Below are 25,322 nucleotides of genomic sequence, written 5' to 3' on the forward strand. Positions count from 1 at the left end.
AGCACTGAACATAAAAAGATACTTAACACTCATTGTTGGCTAGCAATTACTCAGTTTGTTTTGCTTTACATTTTTATATGCTTGCTTTTAAAACTTTATACTATCGTACAATCACTGCTCTCTCTATAAATATATTTAGTTGGGGGTGGGGGAATGAAAGAACATTTGTTTTAATTAAAAACACAAGTGTCTAAGCCAGGGTCACTGCTACTCCAAACATTAATGTCTAAAATTAAATCTGCCCCTTATACATTTTGAGTTTCTCTTTCAGCTCTTGCATATATGTGGGGTAGGTAAATTCATTAGGGCTAGTAGCAGTAGAAATGCAACAGCTGGAGTGACTTGGTTTGGCAGCTGTTCTTGCCACCTGTCCATATTTGGTGGCCAAAAAGGGTGCTACAGATTAACCCCTTTATTTCATGAACATTTTCATATTTCAGTAAATATACCATATGAATATATTATTATGGAGGAGACTTTAATGAGACGTTAGACCTAAAAAATTCAACCCTTCAGCAATCGAAATTACAATTCAAGATCTATGTGGAGGAGTTAAATTTGATTATTTTTTTACATATTGCTATGTCTCAGATAAAAGAGATCTACTTTTTATTCAGAAAACTATTTTAGATTCAATCTCCTCAATCAATAGATTAAACTTTGTAGGGGTATTTATTTCAAACACTTACAATAGCCACACATCTTTTAACCAACTCTGGGTGACTCATAATACAATAGTTTAAATTAAATTAAGTTCAACTAACAGTATAGTAAACCATCTGGATCTTTCTTTATTCAATGAAGAGACATTACAATACTTCAAATAAAATGCAGATTCAGCTCATTCCTTGTTTTTTTTGAATAAGAAGCATATATTTGTAATAGCATTTTTACATGTATATCACATAAGAAAAAAAAATGAGACCACTATGAAAAATATATTAAAAACCCTCTGGCTCTAGATGCCTAGAGCTCCTGCCAATAATTTAAACAGAAAAATGCAGCAAATCCACATGCAGGAAACTCAGTTCGTCAAGAGATGTCTTTGAGGTATTATTTGGCTCAAATCTCAAGACAACTCATGAAAAACTGAGTTTAAATATTCATATCAAATGTCTCAGGGAAATGATGAAAGATCTAGTTAGATCTAGTACCCATGTGGAAGGCCGAAACAAAGATGGCAAGACGCAATAAATGTGGACATGAAAAATGCCCACGTGGACACAGATGCTGTGCTTGATCATGTAAGATCATGCAAGCCTGTTGACCCAAAAGGATTTGCAGGAAAAATATGATGATGATGATGATGATGATAATGAATCTTAAATTATGTCTTACTCAATAAAATATTTCAGACTTATCAGACTATTTATATATAAAGTGCTTTGAATTAATGCTTCATTTAAATATGTTTCTATATAGTGTGCTGTAAGTTATATTTGGGGGAAATTATCACATATACCAACTCAACTCAAATTTATAAATGAATCCCTTGGTATAAACTATGGATGGTTACAATTAAATATGGCTATACAAATATGTTTCTTTTTGTTTGTTTCTTATAACTTTGTATATTTTTATTTTTCATTATTTTATTCAACTAGTAAAAAGCAAAAAACAAACTTTCTTTCAAAATACTCCCAACTAAGTTTAGATAACACTACAGATTGTAGTTTAAATGAATAAACTGAGAGTAAATTGTGATTGTCATTTATGATTAAGGTGCTCTCCTTAAGCACAATTTCTTGGTCAGATTTAATATATACTCTAGGTTCTCTTCAGATCATATAAATCCAGATGTCATTCTAGGCTTAGCCTCTTCGTGGTACATGGATTTACAATTTTGATGCATTGTGTGAATGAAGTATGAGTGGCCCATATTTTCTAATTATTGCAACAGTCTATAAACTTATTGACAATGTATAATTCCTTTCTTCTTACAAGCTTACACTGTTGCTTACTTGTGTAGATAACACTCATACAGACTACACAGATAACAAAATAACTACATAAAATGTAACTAGAGCAAATTCCTTTCTAGCAACTGTTAGGTTTTAATAGATTTCTGGATGTGTTTGTCTAACCCTGAACAAATTCACAAGTATTAAACCTTTAAAAAGATTAGAACCCCATGCTAAAAGTTCTTTATGTCAACATCCAGCTTGAGTTTAACCCATTCGTAGTCAACATCTCCCCCCTTTAATGACAAGTTTTTACTCATATATGTTTTTACTCATAATGACAAATATTTACTCATATATGTGTTTATATGCTATATAATCTTTTTGTATGATACCTACATTTATTGTTGTGACAAAATAAATAAATAAAAGTTGAAAGGAAGAGGCAAGTAGCTGCCCATCTTTCACTCTTTATGTTTCTCTTCCCTACTGAAAAGGAGTTCCATCTCTTGAGCTTAATTTCATTCTTGTAAAATGAAAACAAATTTCTAGTGATATGAGAAAGATTACCTAATTAGTTACAGATTCTCTCTTTTAAAAGTACTTTTTCTGGTTTTTTTTAATTTCCTGCTTAAGTATTGTTTTATTTCTTTTAATGTTGAATGGCTTTTCTCTACTTTCTGTCATACACCCTTGAATTTAGGTTTGCTCACAGTGCAAACAATTGGTTTTAGCTGCAGTTTTCAAATAGCTACAGTTCTCAATGAACTGCCACTTTATATAGCAGCCATGGGCTATAATAAAAATAAAAACAGTAAGGAGTGAACATAGCAGCAGTACAATCTGCCCATTTCTAATCACAAACTAAAAAATGGGATGGGGGGAGCCATTTGGTTGTTTAATCATTCTTCTGTCTGGAAACCATGGAAAAAAGGTGTTGCCTTTATCCAAAATTTTGAGATCGAATATCAGCCATCCAGGATCTTGGTTATGATAAGGCTCCAGATCCACAAATTGCTCCCTTTCAGGGAATGGGTCCCATTAAATCCAAGGTTACAAACATCTGAGCACTAGTGTCACAGCTGAAAAGTCACATTTCCTGCCACAACGTCAATAAACCACTGAAAGCAGATCAGACTTGGTTGCCAAAGTCGAAATGTATAATAATGATAAGTCTGATTTGCTGCTCTTCCCTTTTAGCCTCATGTTCCATATAGCAAACCTAACAACAAACAATATTTCTTTTATACTCTGTCAAATGGTATTACTACCAAGGCATTGGCGGGTTGCAGGGCACTGATTATTTCAGAAAGGCATGAATAAAAAGCACTAAACTTTCCTGCAAAAACAGGTGGACAAAGCTTTGAAAAGGAAAGGACTATCCTGAGCCAGAATCCCTAAATTTCAATGAGAAATTTCCTTGGTGCTGTTGCTTTGAAAGTCCTCATCTCATTCCACCATGGTGGTTTTCTGTATGAAAGATGGAAAAAGGGCAGCTACTTGGAATAGGACGGGGTTTCTCATGATTTTTGAATGCCTAATCACTAAATCATACTCACAAACTAATGACACGTATCATAGGATATATGCATCAAAAGTAACTCATCTTCCACTATGACAGCCTCCTAGTTTTGGTATGACACTATAGCAACAACAACCCCTATCCCCCCACCCCCACCCCGCAATTCCTGATAACCGATCTTTGTGCTTGAAAGGTCTGAAACTTGGAAAGTTTTTTCTCTTTCTCTTTACCTTCCTTTGCTAAACTAAAACAAGAAATAAGATTTAAGTAAACCAAAAAGCTACACATTTTACAGTAGCCTAATACATTAACTTGCTTGCATCTTTTCCAAATCTATCTTAGGAGAACTAAGCAGAACTTACATAGTAGTTCAGGCACTGTAAATTACATTGGCAGTTTTATTCTCAATCCTTTTAAAATAATTTCTACTACAGAATTCTTTTTTGTTGCACATTAGATCACTTTATTTAAGCGTCCCATGACAAGATTTTTTTTTCTTGATCACTGCTAGCTGCAGACCCATTAATATGTGTGAAATTTAGAAGTTTTGCTCTAATATGTATGATTTGAAAAGTCCTCACACTGAACTGTATTTGCCATTTTAAAACCTATTCACCCATTTTAATGTACCATCAAAGCAATCTAGACATATTTATATGCAATCAAATATGTAAGAACATACATTCTTACATGTTTAATTGCCTATAAACATGTCCATTTAAAGATTTATAATATATATGGAAATAAATGCAAGCCAGTCCCTACAACAATGGCAAAATTTCAAATGTTTCATTTTCATACTAGTTATAAAACCAAAAATAAAAACCAAAAATCATTCTTTGTTCCATGTGTATCATCTTGTTCTCAAGACAACTACAGCTAAATCAGGATTATTTGGAAGTTATTCTGGCTCACATTTCGAATGTTGTCATCAGTGAGAGAAGCTGCCTCTTCTCCTTACTGAAACTGAAAAAGCTTCATGGATAAATCAAACCCCACCCCTACTAGGACCCTCTATCTGTTTCACCTTTAAGTCCAGAGGAAACCGGTATTAATGGCTAAGGGTTACTGTAAAAGACCTCCTTAGAAAACTAGATAAAACAGTGATATTCTCAGGCATGGAAAATAAATTCAGTGTTCTGAATTGGGTCAGGACAGCCCCAGATGACTCTAGACCCAACATTAACTTTTGAGATTATCTGGAATGCTGTAGATCTTGCAGAGTAAAGGAGTATAGGAAAAAGCTCCATGATTTGGCTGACTTAACTGTTCTTTTTACTGTTTGTTGATTGATACATTTAAAAGAGTCGGTTACATCAAAGCCTTAGTTTTTCCAAGAACAATCCTATCACTGAAGCGACGTGCATTTTGGATCTAAATTCGAGGCCAAAAATCAGTGAGGGAGAACTTGTGTAGACATACGTTGTCTGTGGGCTACAAACGGGAATAGATGGCTTTATCTTGAAGACTATTCTTGCTGCTGCGGTTGAACAAGATTTTGGCACAGAAATTAAGATGGTTTCTAAAGCAGGCACAAGTCCTTCAGTGACGTTTCACACTTAGTTCCAGGTAACTGGCCATGCAGATTCTTTGGTCTTCAAGAAATATAAGAAAGCCTGGCCTGGCCACCATGATCCTCCTATGATTCCTTTCCTTGAAGACGGGACTTATGAACTGCAGAACTCAATTTCATTTCTTGGGGCCGAGAGAGCCAAATGGGGAACCTTGCACATAGGTCAGGATGGCATTTTGAAGGAAACTGGCCCGCTGAGCTTCTTCTTCCCTTATCCTGGAGATTTCTGCTTCCCGAACCCGTAATTTCTCAAGCAGGCTGGAGATTTCACCCTCTTTGTCCAATAGTGCCTCCCGGTGGTTACTGGACAACACTAGGAAAAGAAAGAAAAATGAAACCTGAATGCATTTAGCCTTTTCTGACTCAGGGTAATGAAATCCTTTAAAGCAGAATATATTTTACATGGCCTCAAAAGAACTACACGATGTTACATAATTTCTTAGATGATTGAAACATAGAGATGATGTCATTGTCTACATTTAGAATGAAAGAGGAATCGAACCGGGATACATTAACTGTGGCCAATTTCTTCCTAAGATACCATTAGCTTGGCAGCAGAAAAGACTTTCAACATTATTGAGTAGTGTTGGGATTCAAGGTTTAGTGACTGTGGTTCAGCAGCAACAGTGGGTGCTATCTTTAGCGTCAAGGTGGTCTGGACACGTGGCTATAAAGGCCACAGCCCAGTCAGTCCTTGCTTAGTTGCCTATGGTCTGACCACCATGCCACTGAATATGGCAGCGTTGCTGGCAAAATGTCAGGAAATCTGTTGTTTAGACCACGGCCCCTGAATCCTGGAGTTGCCCAGCAGATACCAGCTGTGAAAGCCTACACCAGTACATTATCAATTAATTCCACAGTAAGAAATAAAACGGGAAACCGTCTCCAGCCAAAGAATTGAACTGGCTTTCGGCAAGGAAAGAAGATGGGATGCTACAGGCAAGGAGATGGAAAAAGTGAGGCAGACGTATCTGTGGACCAGACAAGCCAATAAGCCCCCATGACTTTTACCTAGAATTGCAGACTTAATCATGTATGACAAGTGAAGATGGCCTGTAGGAATTACAATGGTTGGCCACAGTCAGCCGGATGTTTTGACTGAGTATGGCATTTTTGTTCACCTATCAAATCCTTCCCAAGGATCTGGGATAGGCAGATACTGTTTAATAATATTAATGGTATCGTCACAGGATGAAAGCTGTTTCAAGTAGAGCTGCCAATTGCAAGTGACTGATGGTGATTTTGTCAATGCCCATGGTGTTCAAGTGGTGCTCTAGATGTTTTGGGATTGCACCCAAGGGACCCCTTTTACCCTTTTTCTTTTATCATAGCCACTCTGTTTGCATGTTTTTGTATATTGTTATTTTCTCTTTCTTTCTCTTTTGATTGTTTCTCTTTCCAGGAATTCAATGTCCATGATCTGGACATTTTGTCTTTCTTATCAACAATTGTTAAGTCTGGGGTGTTGTGTGGCATATGCTTATTACTACTTATTATTACTGAGGTGCTCTCTCTGAGCTTGGTTGTTTTCTTGCAAATATTTCATTACCCAAACTAACTAACAGCAGTGATCATTGTTACCACATTCAGCTTTCTTCCTCTAGTCAGATTGGGATGATAAATGGGGAAATGGAAGTCTCACCCTGCCTTTAGGGAAATAAGTCGTTTCGGTACTCCCTACTCAAAAGGAAAATCAAGAGATATAGGAATGTCAAAAGTACAGGTAGTCCTCAACTTACGTCCACAATTAAGTCTAAAATTTATGTTGTTAAGTGAGAAATTCGTTAAGTGAGTTTGCTCCATTTTACGACTTTTCTTGCCACATTTATTAAGCGAGTCACTGCAAGTCTTAAATTAGTAACTCGGTTGTTCAGTTAATTGACTTTGCTTGCGAGAAGGTTGCAGAAGGGAACCACATGACCACCGCAACTGTCATAAGTGTGAGTCAGCTGTCAAGCATCCAAATGTAAATGGGGATGCGGCAATGATTGTAAGTATGAAAAATGGTCATAAGTCACTTTTTTCAGTGCTATTGTAACTTTGAAAAGTCACTAAATGAACTATTGTAAGTCGAGGACTACCTGTATATTAACAAGCTGACAGAAATGCCAGAAACAGACATGGTGGCAGTGAGAAATAGATGGAACCTCCCACTGGAGAAAAAGTCTGAGGTAGCCCACGTTGCTGAGAAAACCAAAAGTCCCACCATCTGCCTCCTGTGTCTCTGCTCTCCCCTATGTTAGCTCCAGATCTGGGGCCTCAGTTATGCTTCAGTTAGGTAAGGTATTGATTAAGGGTCAGCGGTAAAATGCACTTACTTAGAATGCACTACTGGTTCGGGAATGTGAGCGCACGCCTCATCTGCGTGTGTGCAGAGCCTTCTGCGCATGCACAGAGGGGCAAAAACAGGACGTAATGTGCCCTGGCAGGTGGGCAGAGCCTCCCACTGCTGGCACTACATGTTCACGCATGTCGGATAGAACCGGTTGAATTTCACCACTGTTATGGGTGCCATATTACAGCACATCATACAAATTGCTGCAGGTACTTTGGTGGAAGAAAAGGGGCTTTTCTAGTTACCTTTCAGCTGGCGCTCAAGAGCCGCAATCTTCCCTCGCAGCCCTTCTTGTGCTGTTCTCTCAGCCTCCAGATGACCAATCTGCTCCTGCAGCTCCACACGCACTTTATTGACCTCGGAAACTTTCTCTTGTTCCTTACTGCCCAGCTCCTGCCATCCATAGCACACATGGGGGGGGGAGGGCAAAGTAATCAGCGGCTTGTGTTTCAAATGTTGGTGCTACAGACAAAGTCAGCTTAGTGGCCACATGGAGCACACCTTCACCATCGGCCCAACAAACCCTGTATTTGTCCCTGTGTCTCACGCTCCCTTTACCACTTTTGGGATACGTATGTTCCCAGATAAAATTGAGTGTGAAGGGAGGCTGTCTAACCTGGTAGAGCACCAAAGCAGTTTTGGGTAAGTTGTGAAAAACAAGAGGAGGTCCAGATCTTGCTTGTTACTTGGATGGGATATTGTCAGGAAATCCTTAATTTGCAGAGTAGACTAGGAATACCATTCCCCACCCCTCAGTTGAGAAGGCAGCAATGGGAAGCCACTCTTCACCATTGCCAAGAAAACTGTGTGGATGGGTCAAGCCCAGGGGTGTAATGCTCCCAGTTCGGACCGGATCGCCTGATCCGGTAGCGATGGTGGCAGGTGGTTCCGAGAACCGGTAGCAAAAATCCCTGCCCACCCCACATGCTCAGCTGAGCTGCATGATCATCAGAGGCTTTTTTTTACTTTTAAAAGCATTTTTTCTTCGGCCAAAAAAAATGCTTTTAAAAGAAAAAAAAAAGCCTCTGATGATCGCGCAGCTCAACTGGGATCGTCAGAGGCTTTTAAAAGCATTTTTTCTACAAACTCTTCGGCCAAAGAGGTTGTAGAAAAAATGCTTTTAAAAGCCTCTGACAATTCCAGGTGAGTTGCTTGATCATCAGAGGGTTTTTTCTTTTTTTTTTAAAGCATTTTTTGCCTTTAAAAGAAAAAGCCTCTGATGATCACGCGCTCAGCTGGGATCATCAGAGATTTTGTTTTACTTTTAAAAGCATTTTTCTACAAACTCTTCGCCAAAGAGGTTGTAGAAAAATGCTTTTAAAGAAAAAGCCTCTGATGAGTTGCCTGATCATCAGAGGCTTTTCTTTTCTTTTAAAAGCATTTTTTTTGCCTTTAAAAGAAAAAAAAGCCTCTGACGATCAGGCAACTCAGCTGGGATCGTCAGGGGAGCCTTTTAAAAGCATTTTTTTACAACCTCTTCAGCTGAAGAGGTTGTAAAAAAAATGCTTTTTTAAAAAAAAAAAAGTTGGCCATGCCCACTCAGTCACATTACCCCCCCACCCCGCACCAAGCCCACAGAACTACCACAGAACTGGTAGTAACAAATTTTACATTTCACCACTGGTCAAGCCCCCCAGCAAGAGTCAAGCTCAATTTAAGGGAATCCTTTAATTTTTATGATGACATGTTGAAACTGCTAGAGATATTACGAGTATTTGAGTATGAAACAGGAAAGGTGATCTTCTTTAAGGTTTTGCCAAGAGGAAGAGCAACTGCACCCACCACCAGCCAGCATTATCACTTTGGATCTGAATACCAGAACATTACGAGAAATTCTTAGCTCAGATACGGTGCTTCTAGGAACAGCATAAAGCCCACACTTGTTAGGGGGTCATATATTATGCTAAAATGGATTTGTTTCCACTCTGGTTTGTGCCATTGATCACAACTGATTGACTTCACAGTATCCTAAAGTCATAAACCATCATTTACAACCTGCCACACCAGGTATTACACAAGAGAACTTTCCTGGAGGCAGAAGAAACTACGCAAATTATGAACTTTGTTAATCAGACAATTTACTTGCTCCATATGTTTTATAACAGTCTACCATCCCTTGCTTAGCAGTGTAGAATCCATAAACTAGGAGCATCTGAACTCTGACTTTTTTTTTAAAAAAAACATCCCCTGTGTCTATTCAGAAGACCCTGCGGATAGTCCTTGAATTACAACCATAATGGAGTCTGCCCATTATGGTCATAACTCATGACGGTCGTAACATGGGTTGGATACCCATGCAATCTTTTTTTGCAGCAGCTGTCAAGCGAATCACTGCAGTCTTTAAATAAACAAATCATTTGCTATGGGAGCAGTTTTGCCAAAAAACTGGAAGAAATCCCTAGTTTTTGGCAAAACGATCATACAACGGTCACATAACTGCGGGATGCTACAAACAGCTGTAAATGCAGCCTGGTTGCCACGTGGGGCCAAAGAGCAATCAGCTGACTGTGCCGGGGGGGACGGGACGGAGGGAGAGACTCGGTCATTGGAACTTTGAACCTGGGTTTTAAGTACTTCTCTCAAGAAGAGAAACAACCTGGAACTAGGAAGAAATTTCCCCACAGTGAGAACAATTAATTAGCAGAACAACTTGCCTCCAGAAGTTGTGAATGCTCCAACACTGGATGTTTTTAAGAAGAGATTGGACAACCATTTGTCTGATGTGGTGTACGGTTTCCTGCCTAAGGGGGTCCGACTAAAAGACCTCTAAGGTCCCTTCCAACTCTGTTGTTCTATATTTTATACCCTCCAGGTAAGTCAGTTGGAAGTTTAAACAATGGCCTAGGTCCGTGATGGCGAACCTATGGCACATGTGCCAGAGGTGACATGCAAAGCCCTCTCTGTGGGCACACGCACCATTGCCAGCTGCTCTTTGAAGACCAGCTGGCCGGTATGCATGCACATGCCAGATCCCAGAAGAGAGCAGCTGGCCGGCACGCATGTGCACGATGGAACCCGGAGGAGCAGTTAGCTGCAACGCGTATGCACACCGGCCAGCTGCTCTCTTCTGGATTCTGGCGCTCCGGCTTTTCAGCACTCGGTGCTGAAAAGGTTAACCATCACTAGCCTAGGTGACCAGTCATCAAGGACTACCTGTACTCCCAGGTATGTACCCAAGGAACTGGAGCCTACAGTTGAATGCTGGTATCAGGTTTCTTCCCGTGGGACATTTTCAACTCCCTCACCTGCTGAAGGTCTTCCAGTCGCCTCTTGAGTCCTTCCACCTGCAGACTCAACTGGCCCTCCTTAGCGTGTGCTTCTGCCACTGCCTGCTTCTGCTGCAGGCAGTGATTCTGAGCCTCATCACGAGACTGCATCATCAGCCTCAGCTTCTTCTCCATCTGCTCCAGGCGCTGTTGCTATTAATTGCCAAAAAGAGAGAGAGAGAGAAAGCAATCATCTTTTTTCAATCTATTACTGATCTGTGAGAATTGGACACATATTATTAAGATTTTATTTTATTTCCATTATAAGTTTTAATCTGTTAACTGTTTGCCTGTTTTTTAAAAAAAGCCTTCAAAACATCTTAAGCAAACCAAAAGACCCAGCAACCCCAGTAGAAAAAACAGGAATCGTCTACAACAAGGGCCGGTTTAGCTCACGCTGGTAAAAGCCTGTTATTAAGAACACAGTAGCCTGCAATTACTGCAGGTTCGAGCCCGGCCCAAGGTTGACTCAGCCTTCCATCCTTTATAAGGTAGGTAAAATGAGGACCCAGATTGTTGGGGGGGCAATAAGTTGACTTTGTAAAAAAATATACAAAATAGAATGAGACTATTGCCTTATACACTGTAAGCCGCCCTGAGTCTTAAAAAGCCTTCAAAACATCTTAAGCAAACCAAAAGACCCAGCAACCCCAGTAGAAAAAACAGGAATCGTCTACAACATACAATATTATAAGAACTGTAACCACCACTATGTAGGACAAACAGGCAGAAGATTAGCAGAACGCATCCATGAACACCAACTGGCAGCCAGAAAACAAGTTGAAAATTCTTTAATTTCACAACATATAGACAGATTTAACCATAGTTTCAATTGGGAAGATGTGACGATCCTAGACCAGGCCAAGTCCAAAAATGCCAGAGAATTTCTAGAAGCCTGGCACTCTGATAAATCAGCCATCAATAGACACATAGACATTAACAATATCTATAGACTATGGAAAAGAGATAATCAACCAGCCCAAAAGAGAAAAGGACTCCGGCATCTCTCTCCACCAGTATTCAGCATAGATTAACTCCACGGTTAACTTCAGACCAACAACCAAGTAAACATTACTCCAATCAAAAAACTGACAAAGAGCCATGTAAACAGCCCAGCCTAAGAATCTCTATGACCGCCCCACCCACACAGACAGACAAGCCACCAGAATATAAATTGACAGCAAATAGCCCTCTTTACTAGCACTGATGATGTTACCTAGTTAGGATAATGAAAGGTCTGCAAGAAAACAAGCAAGCTTAGGGAGCACCAAGGAGCCCTAAAAAAAACCAAAAAACCCCAAGCCTCTTTGAATTAGAAAGTGTCATCAACCACCCCTCAACTTGGGTACCTCCAGTTACACTGAGATGTAATCAAAATTCCCAGATTGGTCTAGACCAGTTTTTCTCAACCTTGGCAACTTTTAGATCAATGGAGTTCAACTGGGAAATGCTTGGCTGGGGAATTCTGGGAATTCAAGTCTACATATTATAAAGGTGCTAAGGTTGAAAACCACTGAGGATATAAGAAAAGAACGGGTGCTTCCCTTTTAAGATGTTCCTTGCCACCTGCAGCTTTTATAAGGAAAAGTTAAAACATAGTTCATTCTCTTCATTCTATTTTACCTAATAATAACCCTGATGTGATATCGAATAAGCAGAGTCACCAGTTTTGGGTCAAGGAAGAGCAACTATTTTGATGAACTGGAAAATGTAATGTTAAATTCTCCCCAAATGGACATTCATCCAATGTTCTAACTGTAGAACATCCCAGCATGCCAGTTGTAAGAAAATACCAGTCTCAGCTGGTCCTGCATCTCCATCTCTACTTTGTTTCTGATGTATTCCTGGCATGCATAGGGAATTACAATGTCTGATGGGAAACAGATTATAGGCTACCTAACAGATAAAACAGCAATGTAGCAATGTTGCTTTTGAGCTGTCCTGTCAACCTTACCTCTTCCAACCTGATTTGGTTTTTGGCTCTGATGACTTCTTCCTCAATTTTGCCTCGTTCAATGAAGGCAGCAGCTTTCACTTGGCTCAGTTCCTAGGGACAAGGCAGAAGAACAATGCACTGCAATTTCTGATCATAAAAGCAAATCAAGAAACTTGCAGTGGTCTGAATCTGGACATATTCCTAGAGAAGATCCAACAAAACTTGTCTATGGTTTTCAGGGAAAAAAATCAACAATACTGGGAAGCCCTTCCACTCACCTCCTCGAGTCCAATGCGGATGGCCTCCAGCCTTTGGATGCGCTCCTGTAGAGCATGTTCACTTGTCTCCATATGCTGAGTTATCTGTCCCACCTGCATGTCAAACACCATTGTTCAGAGGATCTTTAGCAGCACATAAATACAACTGATTGACACCAGCCTTTCTCTTCGGTAAATGGGAGACACATGAAGAATATTGGGACAAACATAATTCTTTATTCCAAGAAAGCTTGGGACATGTTTTCCAACTCCTTAGCAAAAAAATCCAAACATAAAACTGTAACATGAACCCATAGAATGGGACATCTATCCATCTCTCTCTCTCTCTCTCTCTCTCTCTCTCTCTCACACACACATCTATCTATCTAATTTCTTAACTATCCATCCTCCTCAGATATGTAATGAAAAAACAGAGTCCTGAATTTTGAAGAGTAAGACAACATTTTACAACGATCCTATTGTAAAAAGGAAGAGGGATTTATTTAGGGCAGTCTGATTTCCAGAACCCTGAACTAAAAAAGAAATCCAACAAAGGGAAACATAATTGCCTTCCCTGGTCTCAGACTCTTGAATTGTAGATGTGAGGAAATAGTGAAAGTGTGCAATTACTTCTGTGGAGCTGGGGGATTGGAGCCTCACTAATGGAGAAACCCTTGAGAAGAAACAATTTCCTGGCATTCTGACCAAGTCTTACAACACTCCCAAAGGATTTCCTTTATTCATATGGGCCAGGATGGAAGAGCTCAAGACTCTTGTAGGCAAGCCATAATTGCAACCTATCTTATAAACAAGATACGGAAGGATTTATTTTCAGGTCAAAAAGCACATTTGAGTCAGATCTACTTCAGACACCCCCTCTCTCCATGTAGGAATGCTAAAATTCCCACAGCCTCCTCACCTCCTTCATACGAAGGGATTCTGCATCACTCAGGATCTGCTTGAATCGCTTCTTTTCATTTTCCAAACGCTCTATGGAAAAACAAATTAGTGAGGTCCCCAATTCTTTTCATCTTTCTTCCCTTTCTGAAGGACTCCAAAAAAGTCCTTCTTTCCTTCAGTAGCTGAAGACTTGTGAGTCATGCTCACCTTCAGCCTGTACAGCTCTCAGTTTCATTTCTGCAGTGGTGTGGGTCAGCTCCTCCTTCACCTGGAACAGTTGCTCTTGCTGGATTTTGCATCTTCTTTCCAGCTCATCCACCTAGAAGGAAATCCACTCGTAGTAGAAACAGACAAGCCCCCATCTCTCTACAGCAAGTTGCTGGGAAAGGGTGTCAAGCACAAACAGGCAACCTATAGTTCACAAGTAGCAAGAAATCCTTGGCAGCCTTCTGTCTGAAGGGCTTCCTGGTGGCCCACCTAGGAACTGATTGTCTATTGAATAGGTGCTGTCAGCCTGATTAGCAGGTTGCCTGGGCAAACTGTTTCATTGTGTTGGATTGACTACGTTTATACATTTATGGCTCCTAACCCATAACCTGTAACTCACTGAAGCAATTGCCCAAAGCTTTTATTGCCCAAGACTGTATCCAGGAGCCAGCAGCTAAGTTGAGAGTATCTTAGTTAAATAACTCTTAATGGAGTGTGTCTCAGCCTTGGGAACTTCAAGATGTGTTGACTTCAACTCCCATGGTGACTGGAGAATTCTGGAGATGAAGTCCACACATCTACAAGTTTGTCTGAGCCGTGTTGGCGCAGTGGTTAGAGTGCAGTACTGCAGGCTCCTTCTGTTGACTGCCGGCTGCCTGCAATTTGGCAGTTCAAATTTCACCAGGCTCAAGATTGACTCAGCTTTCTGTCCTTCCAAGTTGGGTAAAATGAGGATCCAGATTGTTGGGGTCAATGTGCTGATTCTGTAAACCGCTTAGAGAGAGCTGTAAGGCTTTATATACAGCAGGAAGCAGTATATAAATGCTATCGCTATTGCTATTGTCAAGGTTAAGAAACACTGACATAATGCTATTCAAACAATTTTTTTACCTCATTTTTTAGCTGGATATTATTCTCATTGGCTGTTGAAAGTTCCTGCAGAAGCTTTGCCTCACGATCAGAAGAATTCTGCAAAAGCAGAGATACATCAGTCAGCCCTTCTTCCTTTTCCCAATGTCCTTCCTTGTTTGATCCAAACCTCAGCTTCACACCCTTTTCCCAGTTAACACTTGGGCTTGTTTCAAGCAAATACATCTATTTCAAATAGTGCCAGATTTCTTGCTCGATTATATAGGCTCCCTGACTCCTCAGATCGTCCCCAGTCTACCTTCTTGTGTTGTTGAAACTCCTTGGCGTGGTCCTCCACCAGTTTTGTTTGCTCCTCCTTTGCTGCGCTCAAAAGTTCTCCCAGACTGCATACCTTCTGCTCCGACAGTGCCAAAGCTGCCTCTGTCATCTGGAGTCTGCAAAGCAGCAAAGTTTCAAGAAAGAGCTACTTTCAAGGCTGCCTTGAGATTTTCTGAGCTAGTGGCCCAGCAACAAGAGCCCCAGCACTGTAAAGCAAGACTTGCTTCAGAGTAACTAGAATGGTAAAGGAGCTAAGCAACCCTTAAGTTTGCATCTATTTCCAAATCTACCCATAAACCTCAACCTCTGGATCTGGAGTGTCAGGTTGATCAAAGCAGATCCAGAATTTGCACTCCTTGAAGGCTTTCCTTAATACATGTAACAGAGATTGAAATCTTCGGTCATTGATTGAGATGGTCATTAAGCAAGATGCCATGTGACCGATTCTCTCAAATGACTGCAATCCTGGCCATTAAGTGATCTCCTGGATTGTTAAGTGGAAAGAGGAAAAGAGCCACCTGCAGAAGGGACTCAGTCTCACGTGGGGCTAAAACTCTTATGATGGGCAGCCTTTCTGCGCTCAAGAGAGGCTGACTGAAAAAGGTCCATCCCAAATCCAAGCAGGACACAGAACAGCTGCACCAATGGGGCATTTGCAGGAAGCCCCCAGACACGAAAGGACTCCCCATGCTGCATCTGTCTCAAAATCTAAGCAGGGTTTTGGCAGAGTGTTTGCAGCACTAGGTGTTTGCAGCCAGGCCCCAGAAACCAGAGGCAGTCCTCTTGTCTTGTCAGTGGGCAGTGGCTTGAGATCTTCCCTACCGGCTCCCACACAAACTTACTGGGGAAGTTGGCAGGGAAGACAGCAATGATTGTGGGAGGGTTGTAAGTGTATAATGGTTGCCAAGCACCCAGATTGTAATCACATGACAGTGTGGGCACTGCAATGGCTGTAACGATGGACCCATAAGTCCCTTCATTCAGCACCTAAATTTGAATGGTTGCTAAATGAATAGGTGCTATGCAAACCCTACCTGTAGGAACGTTCATAGGTTAATATCTGCTCTACACTGCATTGAATGAATTCTTGCGTTGCTGGCTGCATTTTCCAACAAGTATACAACAAATCAAATTTGGTATTTGAAAAACTGTCTCCAGTATGCATAACAGGAGCCTGACTTTTTTCTACCCTCTTCTTAAATTCTGTCACCCCTTTTTACAATGATTTTTACACTCCCCATTTCCCCCTCCCCCCCCATATGTATATTATTTTATATTTGTATTTAGGATTAAGCTAAAGGTAAAGGTTCCCCTCGCACATATGTGCTACTTGTTCCTCACTCTAGGGGGTGGTGCTCATCTCCGTTTCAAAGCCAAAGAGCCAGCGCTGTCCGAAAACGTCTCCGTGGTCATGTGGCCGGCATGACTAAATGCCAAAGGTGCACAGAACTCTGTTACCTTCCCACCAAAGGTGGTCCCTATTTTTCTACTTGCATTTTTTATGTGCTTTCAAACTGCTAGGTTGGCAGAAGCTGGGACAAGTAACGGGAGCTCATCCCATTATGCGGCGGGGATTCAAACCACTGAACTGCCGACCTTTCGATCGACAAGCTCAGAGTCTTAGCCACTGAGCCACCACGTCCCTCAGCTTTTTTATTTAGGATTACAGGTGAATAATTCAACTTCTCCTTTACACAATTACTAAATTTTGCCATTGAGCTACTCAGTCAATTGTCCTCTCTGACTTTAGTCCTGTTCCCTTCTATGGTTCCACAATTTTCCTTTCATTTGAATCATGAAGCGGAGTGCCAGGTGGACCCATTCCGATTCGGAATCAAATCTGAGCTGGGACAGTCATCAACAAGATTAGCCTGGATTCTCCAACCACATTGTGAAGCTGTTCTCCGTACTTTGCTTTTAGGGAATTCATCACCGAATAGTGCTCATTCAGGGCCTCCTGCAGACGCCCGACTCGTGCTGACGATATCCTGCAAGGAGAGCAGAGGGAGATCCATGCATAAGGGAACATTCCTCATGTAGAGATTGCACTGAAAGTTTGTCCTGACAAGAGAGGATCCCTTGTGGCTAAATATGAGCCAGTACTGGTAAAAAAATGCTCTCTGTGGTTTACATAGAGTGCTCTCCCCTAATCCTGAGCAAGCAGGATGGTGTATCAATGGATGGTCTCTGTCAGATAGCTGCCAAACAATGACATCCTTATTTACTATATATGGGCTTGCTTCCTTCCCTTCTGAGGAGGAAAGAAGGAATGCCCTCTGTGGTGTATACAAAATCAATTACTCTCCAGTTCCTACCTTGGCTGGAAAAATACAAACTTCTATCCATTAATGGTAGGACCATGATTGGAACATGATTTATCATCTCGCCAAACAGTGTTGGAGAGATGGCTGATATTTTCCGGACTCTAAGTGGAAGCCCAGATGAAAAAACGTGGTTCAAAAAATTGTTATTCCTATAGAAATGGATATATCTTTTAAGGTTGGTTTTATTTTTTGTCTGTATCCCAAGGAGAGAAAGAAGGGCTGAATCCTCTAATTCAGTGTTTCTCAACCTTGGAACTTTGAAGATGTGTGGACTTCAATTCTCAGAATTGCAGGCTGGGGAATCAAAGACCGGGATCAACTCACCTGGTTTTCTCTGACTTCTCAACAGCTTTTGATTCCACTGATGGTGTCCTTGTGGACTACTACTACTACTACTGGAGTGGAGAGGAGGGGCATTGTTTTGCAACAGTCTTCTCTTTCCTGAGGGATTAATACCATTTGATGGGATACCAGGAGAGATCTGCTCAGAGAAGTCTACTTTGTGGAGTGCCTCAAGGATCTCTTCTCTCGCCACTCTTTTGTAATATCTAAACAAAACTGCTGATGGAAGACATCCACCAGGAAAAGGGGTGATGACAATAAAGTACTCAGCTCTACATGTCTCTCAACTTGCTTACTTGTTGCTCTGGTTTATTTCCTCTCTCTGCTTGTCAATGGTGTCCATTAGATCCAGGAACTGTAAAACAGATTTTACATTAACAGCATCCTTTCAAAGTGCAAGCATTTGGTAGCCAAACCTACTCTACTTGTAAGTATGGTAGCTAGCCACTTTATTGAATAAAAAATAAATTTAGGCTGAAAGTTTCCAAAGTTAAGTTCTAGAGGGGAAGAAACTAGGTATTTGTTTCCTTCTAGGGAGATCAGGGCACTCCCCTTTTAATCTCACAATATAAAAGGCTAGATTGAGAGATAATGCCTGGGCTCACATACTGCGCTAAAGTATAATTTGTTTGTTTGATTTGGGCTGATGATGTGCGATCCCAGTCAACAGTTCCTTATTCAATAAATCATGGCAAAATAAATCCAAGGCTTTTGGGTGATTTCAGCCACTAACTGGCCTAAAGTATCTTAGACAGTTTTCATAGTTGAGAAAACTGTAAGTTCAAGCTCCATCACCTGCCACAACTGTTAATCACTTTCGATCAACTAACCTGTTTAGCTTTCTCTTCTTTCAAGCACATCACCTCTTTGCTGAGAATTTTTGTCATGTTACGATTTTTGGAGAGAATATTCTGACGCTCTTGGTTATGTTCCATTGCTTGATCTGAACCATAAAGAAACACGAAATAAAGTGAACTGTTCCCTCATTCAACAGGATTCCAGGTGTATTCAGATGTTGCAGAAAATACATCATCACCACTACTGGATCTGACAAAGGTTCTACCAAGACCAGTATACAAATAGACCAGCAAACAAATTCCTTGTGTGTCCAATCACACTTGGCCAATAAATTCTATTCTATTCTATTCTATTTTATTTCCTAACAATAATTAACCAGCTATCACTCTGGAGCCCACCGATATTTTCAAAACTATCGATTCCTTTTGTAATGTTTGCTCCCCCCAAAGCTCAGAAGATTATATGCCTGTATACACCCACCTAATACCCACCCATTGTTAGAATATGCAATTTATCATTACAATATTTTTAAAAGCCCACAAGCTGGATGTAACAGCAATGACTTTAGACTGCTATTGTCCATCCCTGCTCACTCCCAGGGTAGATCTCTAAATCCAGAGTTAGAAATGTGTCTGAGAATTCTGAAAAAGTCTAGGTTTTCACATTGTACGGTGATTCCTTATCCTTCCAGCCGTAAAAACAGGAGGCATACAGTAGAACAATTTGTAGCCAGAGTTGAATCTAATTAATTTTTTATCATGTAGAAAGCTGGCACAACTGCTTACCCACAGCCTTCAGGATATCACTTGGTACATTGTTCCCAGCTAATTGGAGCTGCCGCACTGTCCGGTTGCTATGAAGACAGTTCAGAAGTGCCCGGCTCCCCAAGAGCCCAATGTTATTCCAGCGCAGATCTAAGCAAGAAGCAAACATTCATGTAACGTCTTATATTCCCAGACTGGTATATCAGCGGTTGAAACCAATCAACTTTTACCAGAATGAACTTTAAACAGTATTTTATTATTAAGCACTGCTTAGGAAGGCAGCAGCAAGTCAATCAGCATGGCTTAACTTTTGATAGTTCGGGACCAAATTGTACAGAACAGGCCTCTCAAGTTGTGCCTACCATTGGACATTTCTATTCCCACCCACCCCCCACCTTACTTGGTAGATTACGTGCAAAAGTATCCACTTTTGAACAGATGTGCTGCAGTACAATATCTCTGCAAGCTGAGATACTTCATTAATGGTATAAATATCAGACCTAATTCCATAAAAAGCTCCACCTAGCTTACACATAATTCATGCACTTTTCAAATGAGCAGCAATTATTTCCAGACTTCCAGTGGAGATATGGTGAATTGAAGATAGTTCTGCAAAAGTAGAAATGATATTTGTGACCAAAAAAAAGGGGGGGAACCAGTGGGCAGACTGATTCCTTGTTATCTCTCTAGATAAAAGATAAGACAGAGATTGCCCAGAAGTGTTCTAGAGAGCTGTTCCTTGTAAGGAGAATTGCAGGACAGCAGTTTTCTCCAATTACAAGACAATGGGATTAGCCATCTTGCTCGCTACTATGGTATAAACTTTTAAAGTTTTTTTTTTTTTAAAAACTTCACATTTTTAAAACCTGATGGAGACTTTTGAAGAATGGAATCAGAAAACAATAGCCACAATATCAACGTCAGTAACAATCTCTGCTTCTACTGGTAGACTATGTCCAAAAGATATTATTGAATAAATGATAGATGTAGAACAAATTTTATCTGACGAGAAGAGAGGAAATTGGATTTACAACTTACAGGCCAAGAGAATGATTAAGAAAAGGATGTTTCATTGGATCTACAAAATAAATTAGATGAAGTTTTAAAATTTAAAAGGGAAATATATCCAGGGAGTGATTTGAGTAATTTTTTCCTACTGGATTTACAAAAGTGGCTGTTAAAACGTTGAAGAATGGCACAAAGAAGAAATGAAGAGAAGTTAAATCCTATGACAATATCTGAATGAATTAAACTGTTAGAAGTAAAAGGAAGGAATATAAAGCTGGTTTATTTGATCAAGGTTATAACAAGATACATCATTGCTTTCGCCAACCTTTTATGGACTTTCTACTGACACCAGGACTAAAAACATGATGTATTATGGATTTGTTTACAGATAAGAGAAGGGATATGTGATGAAGAGATATCCCATACTTTTTACTCTTATTTTTTTAGCAATCTTTATTTCCCAGTAAAATGGTCTTGCTTATCAAAGGGGAGGGATGGGAGTTACCATCCATTTTTAAAAAGGTCAGGCTTACCGAGTTCTTGTAGACTAGAATTGGCTTTCAGTGCCATGGCCAGTTCTCCTGCTCCCTGGTGGTTGATTTGATTATTGCGCAGGTCCAACATCTGGAGATGGTGGTTTGCACCAAGCCCCTCACAGAAGATAGTGAAGCTTTCTTCCCATACTCCTAGATTGTTCCACTCCAAGGTCAGCCTTGGGAAGAAGGAGGCAATTAATAGAGGCTGATGCATAGAAGATATAGGTTGCACTTGAAAAGGGAACCCCGAGTCCTCTCCCAAGCAGACATAATTCAAATATAGGATTCCTCCTCTGATAATCTGAACCAATTGGGTGTGCACAGCTTGAGAGACACCTTCCCCCCATATACCTATGATTGCTCACCTCTGGATAGTCTTGTTTTGCCTGAGGAGCTTTCCCAGAGCTTCAGCCCCAACAGTTCGCATGTTGTTTCCCTAAAAGAAACCAAACCTAGTTAGTCTCTCCATTATTCAAAATATGGATACATCCAGACATTAGACAAGAACCATGGCTTCATCCACAGAACTCTGAAAATTCAACACACTTGACCATCTCCTCTTCACACAACTTGTTAATTTATGCTCATTTGCATTGTTTGCACTCACCAAAGAATTCACGAATTCATGTCCATTTCTATGTTTTACATTTAATGGTTCCATGTTATCTTTACAATCAGTGGTGGGTTTTTACTGGTCTGTCCCTGTTTGGGCAAAATTGTAGTGGTGGCGGCAGCAGGAGGCTCCGGCTCCGCCCACCTGCCCGTCATTACGGATGCTCTGCGCATGCGCAGAAGCAGCACGCATGAGCGTATGCTCCCAATTCCAAACCGGTAGCAAAGGTAAGTGGAACCCACTACTGGTTACAATTCTACCATCATTTTGTATATAAATAGAAAGATAGCATAGAAATTTTATCAATAACTTCCCAGTACTGATTTGGAAAGAAACTATGGTGTGAAAATTGATGTAAATCTGGGTCACCAATGTGTATACATATGTACATCCATATACTTACCAGTAAGTGTGTGATAATATAGTCAATTAATAATAAATTTAATAATGCTATTATAATCTCTAATAGCAAATTATCTAGTAAGGATTGGGAAATATAAATATACTTAAAAACTGAACAGCTGAAAAATAATTTACCAGAAGTTCTTTCTTTTTTTACTTTTATTCTATTTGTGCATTTTGTATTATTTAATTATTCAAAAATTAGTTATCTTCAACTGCTATTCTAAAACCAACAGGTTTCTTAAGGTTGCATACACCCTAGACTTCAATTATATGATTTGCCTCAAAAAGCTTTTGACTATTTTAAATTCACCATATTATTCCCCAAAGCAAAAGCATCCTAGACATTTTGCTACCCTAAGACTAAGGTGCAGCACACTCACCTTCAGATTTAAGAACTTCACAACTGTATTGGAACAAAGTCCATGTAATAGCAGCTTAGCCCCTACAAGGAAAAAGACTCATATCTGAAAATGTTAGCAAATTTCCCAATTTTTTTAAAAAAAACCCTCATTCACACCTTGTACTGAATCTTGTTTTGTCTGACTATGATTTATTGAGTAAACCAGAGGTGAATTCATGCTTGATGTGACATGTGAACCCACTGTCATATTATTAAACAATGTATAGATTTACTTTGGCTGATCATGAGAATATACTCTTGAACACTCTTAACACTTCCTTCTCCTCCTGTCCTTTGGGAAGATATGTATCACCATATGTCCTTGTCCCAATTTTATGACTAATCTCCATTTTAGAGATGACCTGTCTAGGCAAATTGTTAACACAGAGTGTTTGATTACAAAGAGAAGTTAACAGCAAGCAACACAATGGAAGAGCCATGAACTCCAATAAGTTTTCAGGACAGGAGAGAAATAAGAATTGCCTTATGGACAGATGAAGTCCCACCTTCTTCATTCAGCATGCAATCATTTAGTATGAGCTCAGTGAACTGGAGGTCATCCTGCAAGAGCTTGCCAAGGACTCCGCAACTATCAACAGAAAGGCTCTGCGTGGCCAAATCCAAGCGGTTTCTTCCTGTTGCTTCCTCCAAGTGTGGCAGGATACTCTCTTGAGGCTCTGCACCACTCTCTTTGCACAGCCTAGTATAAGAATGTCGGAAGGCATCCATCTCTGTAGCAGGCATCAGCTTCACTCATTCCCCCATGTAGATAAGGGGTTAAGACTGATGGCAAGATCAAAAGGCAGCAGCCGGTAGCCTGGTGGACAATAACAACTGCAGGTTATTGCCAGAGCACATTTTGCTCAGTGATCTTATTTGAACATCTAACTAATCTCCAAATGTTGAAACCAGTTTCCTCGGCTTATACCTCCGTTCCTAGAAGCCTTGAGAAAAACGATCAAACTTGCTTCGAAAGCTTGCTGAGGGTTGCTAGAACTAAAGCCTCGCCCTTCAACTGCCAATGTCTACTTTTGTAACTAAGGAGACTACAGCATGTTGGGAATTGTAGTTAAATATCTTGTCTTCTACATCTTACTACCTGGGAAATAGAGCATGCTGGGAACTGTAGTTCAGAGGCATTTTAATTATTTCTTTAACGTTGTTTCTCTCTACCAAGAAATATTAGATTTACTGACTTATTCATAATATAGGGAGTATATTTCTTCAATAAAATGGTCAAGAGCAAAGATATCAGTTGAAACATATCCTAAGATTCTGTTTTGGCAGAAAAATAAAAATGATCCAACTAAATAAATAATACATTTAGTGCTTGTTTTATGGCACAACTGTTTTGACATAAAATATACCAATTGCATTCTTTGAAGTTGTATCTTCTGGTGGAATTAAGAGACCACTCATTACCATAAACATGTGTGCAGCCCATTGTGTGTGTGTGTGTTGTTTGTATGTGTGTGTGTGTGTGTGTGTGTGTGTGTGTGTGTGTGTGAAGTTTTTGTACAGGATTCCTTGAAACTCAGTGTGTGGGTTTTATTGTTAAAATCTGGATTGCACATTCTGCAAAACATACGACATCTGGCAAGTTTGTCTATTCTTTGTGTGTCAACAAGCTAATGTTTTAATTTACTTTAAAATGTAAGGATGGAGCCAAAGTTTTGCACAAAGGCGCCAAGTTGATGCCTCTCTCCCCAGATATTTGTTTTAGAATCATCCTGTTGCCATTATGGTGTTGTGGTCTATGAGAAGGTAATGTATAATTACAACAGGCACTTTGTGTTTCTATATTCCAGACAGTAATAATTCATATACTTTAGATTAGTTCAAAGTAAATGAACTGACACTTATGTGTTCATCACTCAGAAACTGAATCTACTTTCACAGCCTTTCAAATACTGAAACAATTTAAGAGTATTTCACTGAATTGATCCTTAAATCATCATGTAATAAGTCATAGTTTTGAAGCCGGTAGAATCTTTTCTAGAAATATTTTGTTTCACTTTATATAACATTAATATAATGTAACCTTTTAAAATGTGAATTAAAAATGTTTGAAAATATTAATGCATATAACCCCCTAGTCCTCCATTTTATTAGAAAACATCTCAGCAATTATTTAATTTTAATACTTTCTAAATGTTTTTGGTGAATTTTCAACAGTAAACCCTAAACTCATGTTCATCTCTCTTTAAATACTTACAAGTGGAAAAATTAAACAGAAGTATAAGAATGATGGAAAAGAAAAAGAAGAGAAAGGAAACATCAGCTATTAAAGATAATTTGTTAGTGCGGAATCACTTAAAGGGACTTCTAAATTATTTTAGATTTAAACCAAGATCCTAACACAGGTTTACTGTAGTCAAGTCCTAGCAGAATTGCTTTTAGAAAATAAGAATCCAGAACCCTAGGCCACTTTTTAAAGTTAGATTTACAGCAGTGAATTCAACCGAGTTGAGTTGCAAATAGTTCTATATCTATTAGTAAGTCCTAGGAGTTCAATAAATTATGGCTCTACAGGCATAGATCTCGGTTGTTCTCATGTGAATCCACTTGTTTTCTTAGATGGAAGTCCCACAAGCAAACAACTAAAGTTTAGGACTATGAATGATTCAATAAGGTCGACGCAACGTCCACCCACAGTCCATTCTCACAACTTTTCAGAAAACAGGGACTGATGAGCAAAAGGCTAAGAAGAAAGCGGAACAACTAAGCAAGCGTCGATGAGAAGCCGAGAAACGCATTGACAAAGCAGGACTCCTTGAAGCCGTGCCTCTGGCAAGGATGGTCTCCCTGAACGATTTACTCACTGCAATCAATCATATTTCCTCCATCCTCAGAGTCGGTGCTTTCGGGCACCGACCCCAACTCAGCTTTCTTTACTTTCCTAAAACGAAACTTCTGCCTTAAGCCTCCCGCCTCTTTTCAGATCAGCAGCGTTACAGAGACTGAAGGGCGGGAGGTACAAAAGATCAACTACACTTCCCAGCATGCCTCTTGGGGAAGAGGCCGATGGCCCCGTTCTTCTCCGGAAG

General features: G+C 40.0%; 1 protein-coding gene across 5 annotated transcripts; it reads right to left on the reverse strand.

The window, feature by feature from the left end:
* Positions 1–768: 768 nt before the first annotated feature.
* Positions 769–25,231, reverse strand: LRRC45 (leucine rich repeat containing 45). 5 transcript variants are annotated; one of them, XM_058166995.1, is made up of 18 exons: positions 25,098–25,231; positions 22,782–23,092; positions 22,256–22,317; positions 21,223–21,293; positions 20,855–21,033; positions 19,335–19,463; positions 18,582–18,694; positions 18,048–18,106; positions 16,996–17,073; positions 15,066–15,201; positions 14,789–14,866; positions 13,898–14,009; positions 13,710–13,780; positions 12,812–12,904; positions 12,552–12,644; positions 10,577–10,750; positions 7,577–7,724; positions 769–5,309 (listed from the first exon to the last, which is right to left on the reverse strand). In XM_058166995.1, exons 2-18 carry the CDS (start codon positions 23,017–23,019, stop codon positions 5,113–5,115), a joined length of 2,031 nt encoding a protein of 676 aa, XP_058022978.1. In that variant the 5' UTR covers positions 23,020–23,092; positions 25,098–25,231; the 3' UTR covers positions 769–5,112. The 5 variants fall into 5 exon arrangements, with proteins under 5 accessions (XP_058022978.1, XP_058022979.1, XP_058022980.1 ...); XM_058166996.1 differs by lacking the exon at positions 25,098–25,231 and adding an exon at positions 23,204–23,353; XM_058166997.1 differs by lacking the exon at positions 22,782–23,092 and having other exon boundaries at positions 25,098–25,226.
* Between the last annotated feature and the right edge of the window lie 91 nt (positions 25,232–25,322).

This window comes from Ahaetulla prasina, chromosome 2, assembly GCF_028640845.1.
Source record: "Ahaetulla prasina isolate Xishuangbanna chromosome 2, ASM2864084v1, whole genome shotgun sequence".
In the NCBI taxonomy this organism is placed as follows: Eukaryota; Metazoa; Chordata; class Lepidosauria; order Squamata; family Colubridae; genus Ahaetulla; species Ahaetulla prasina.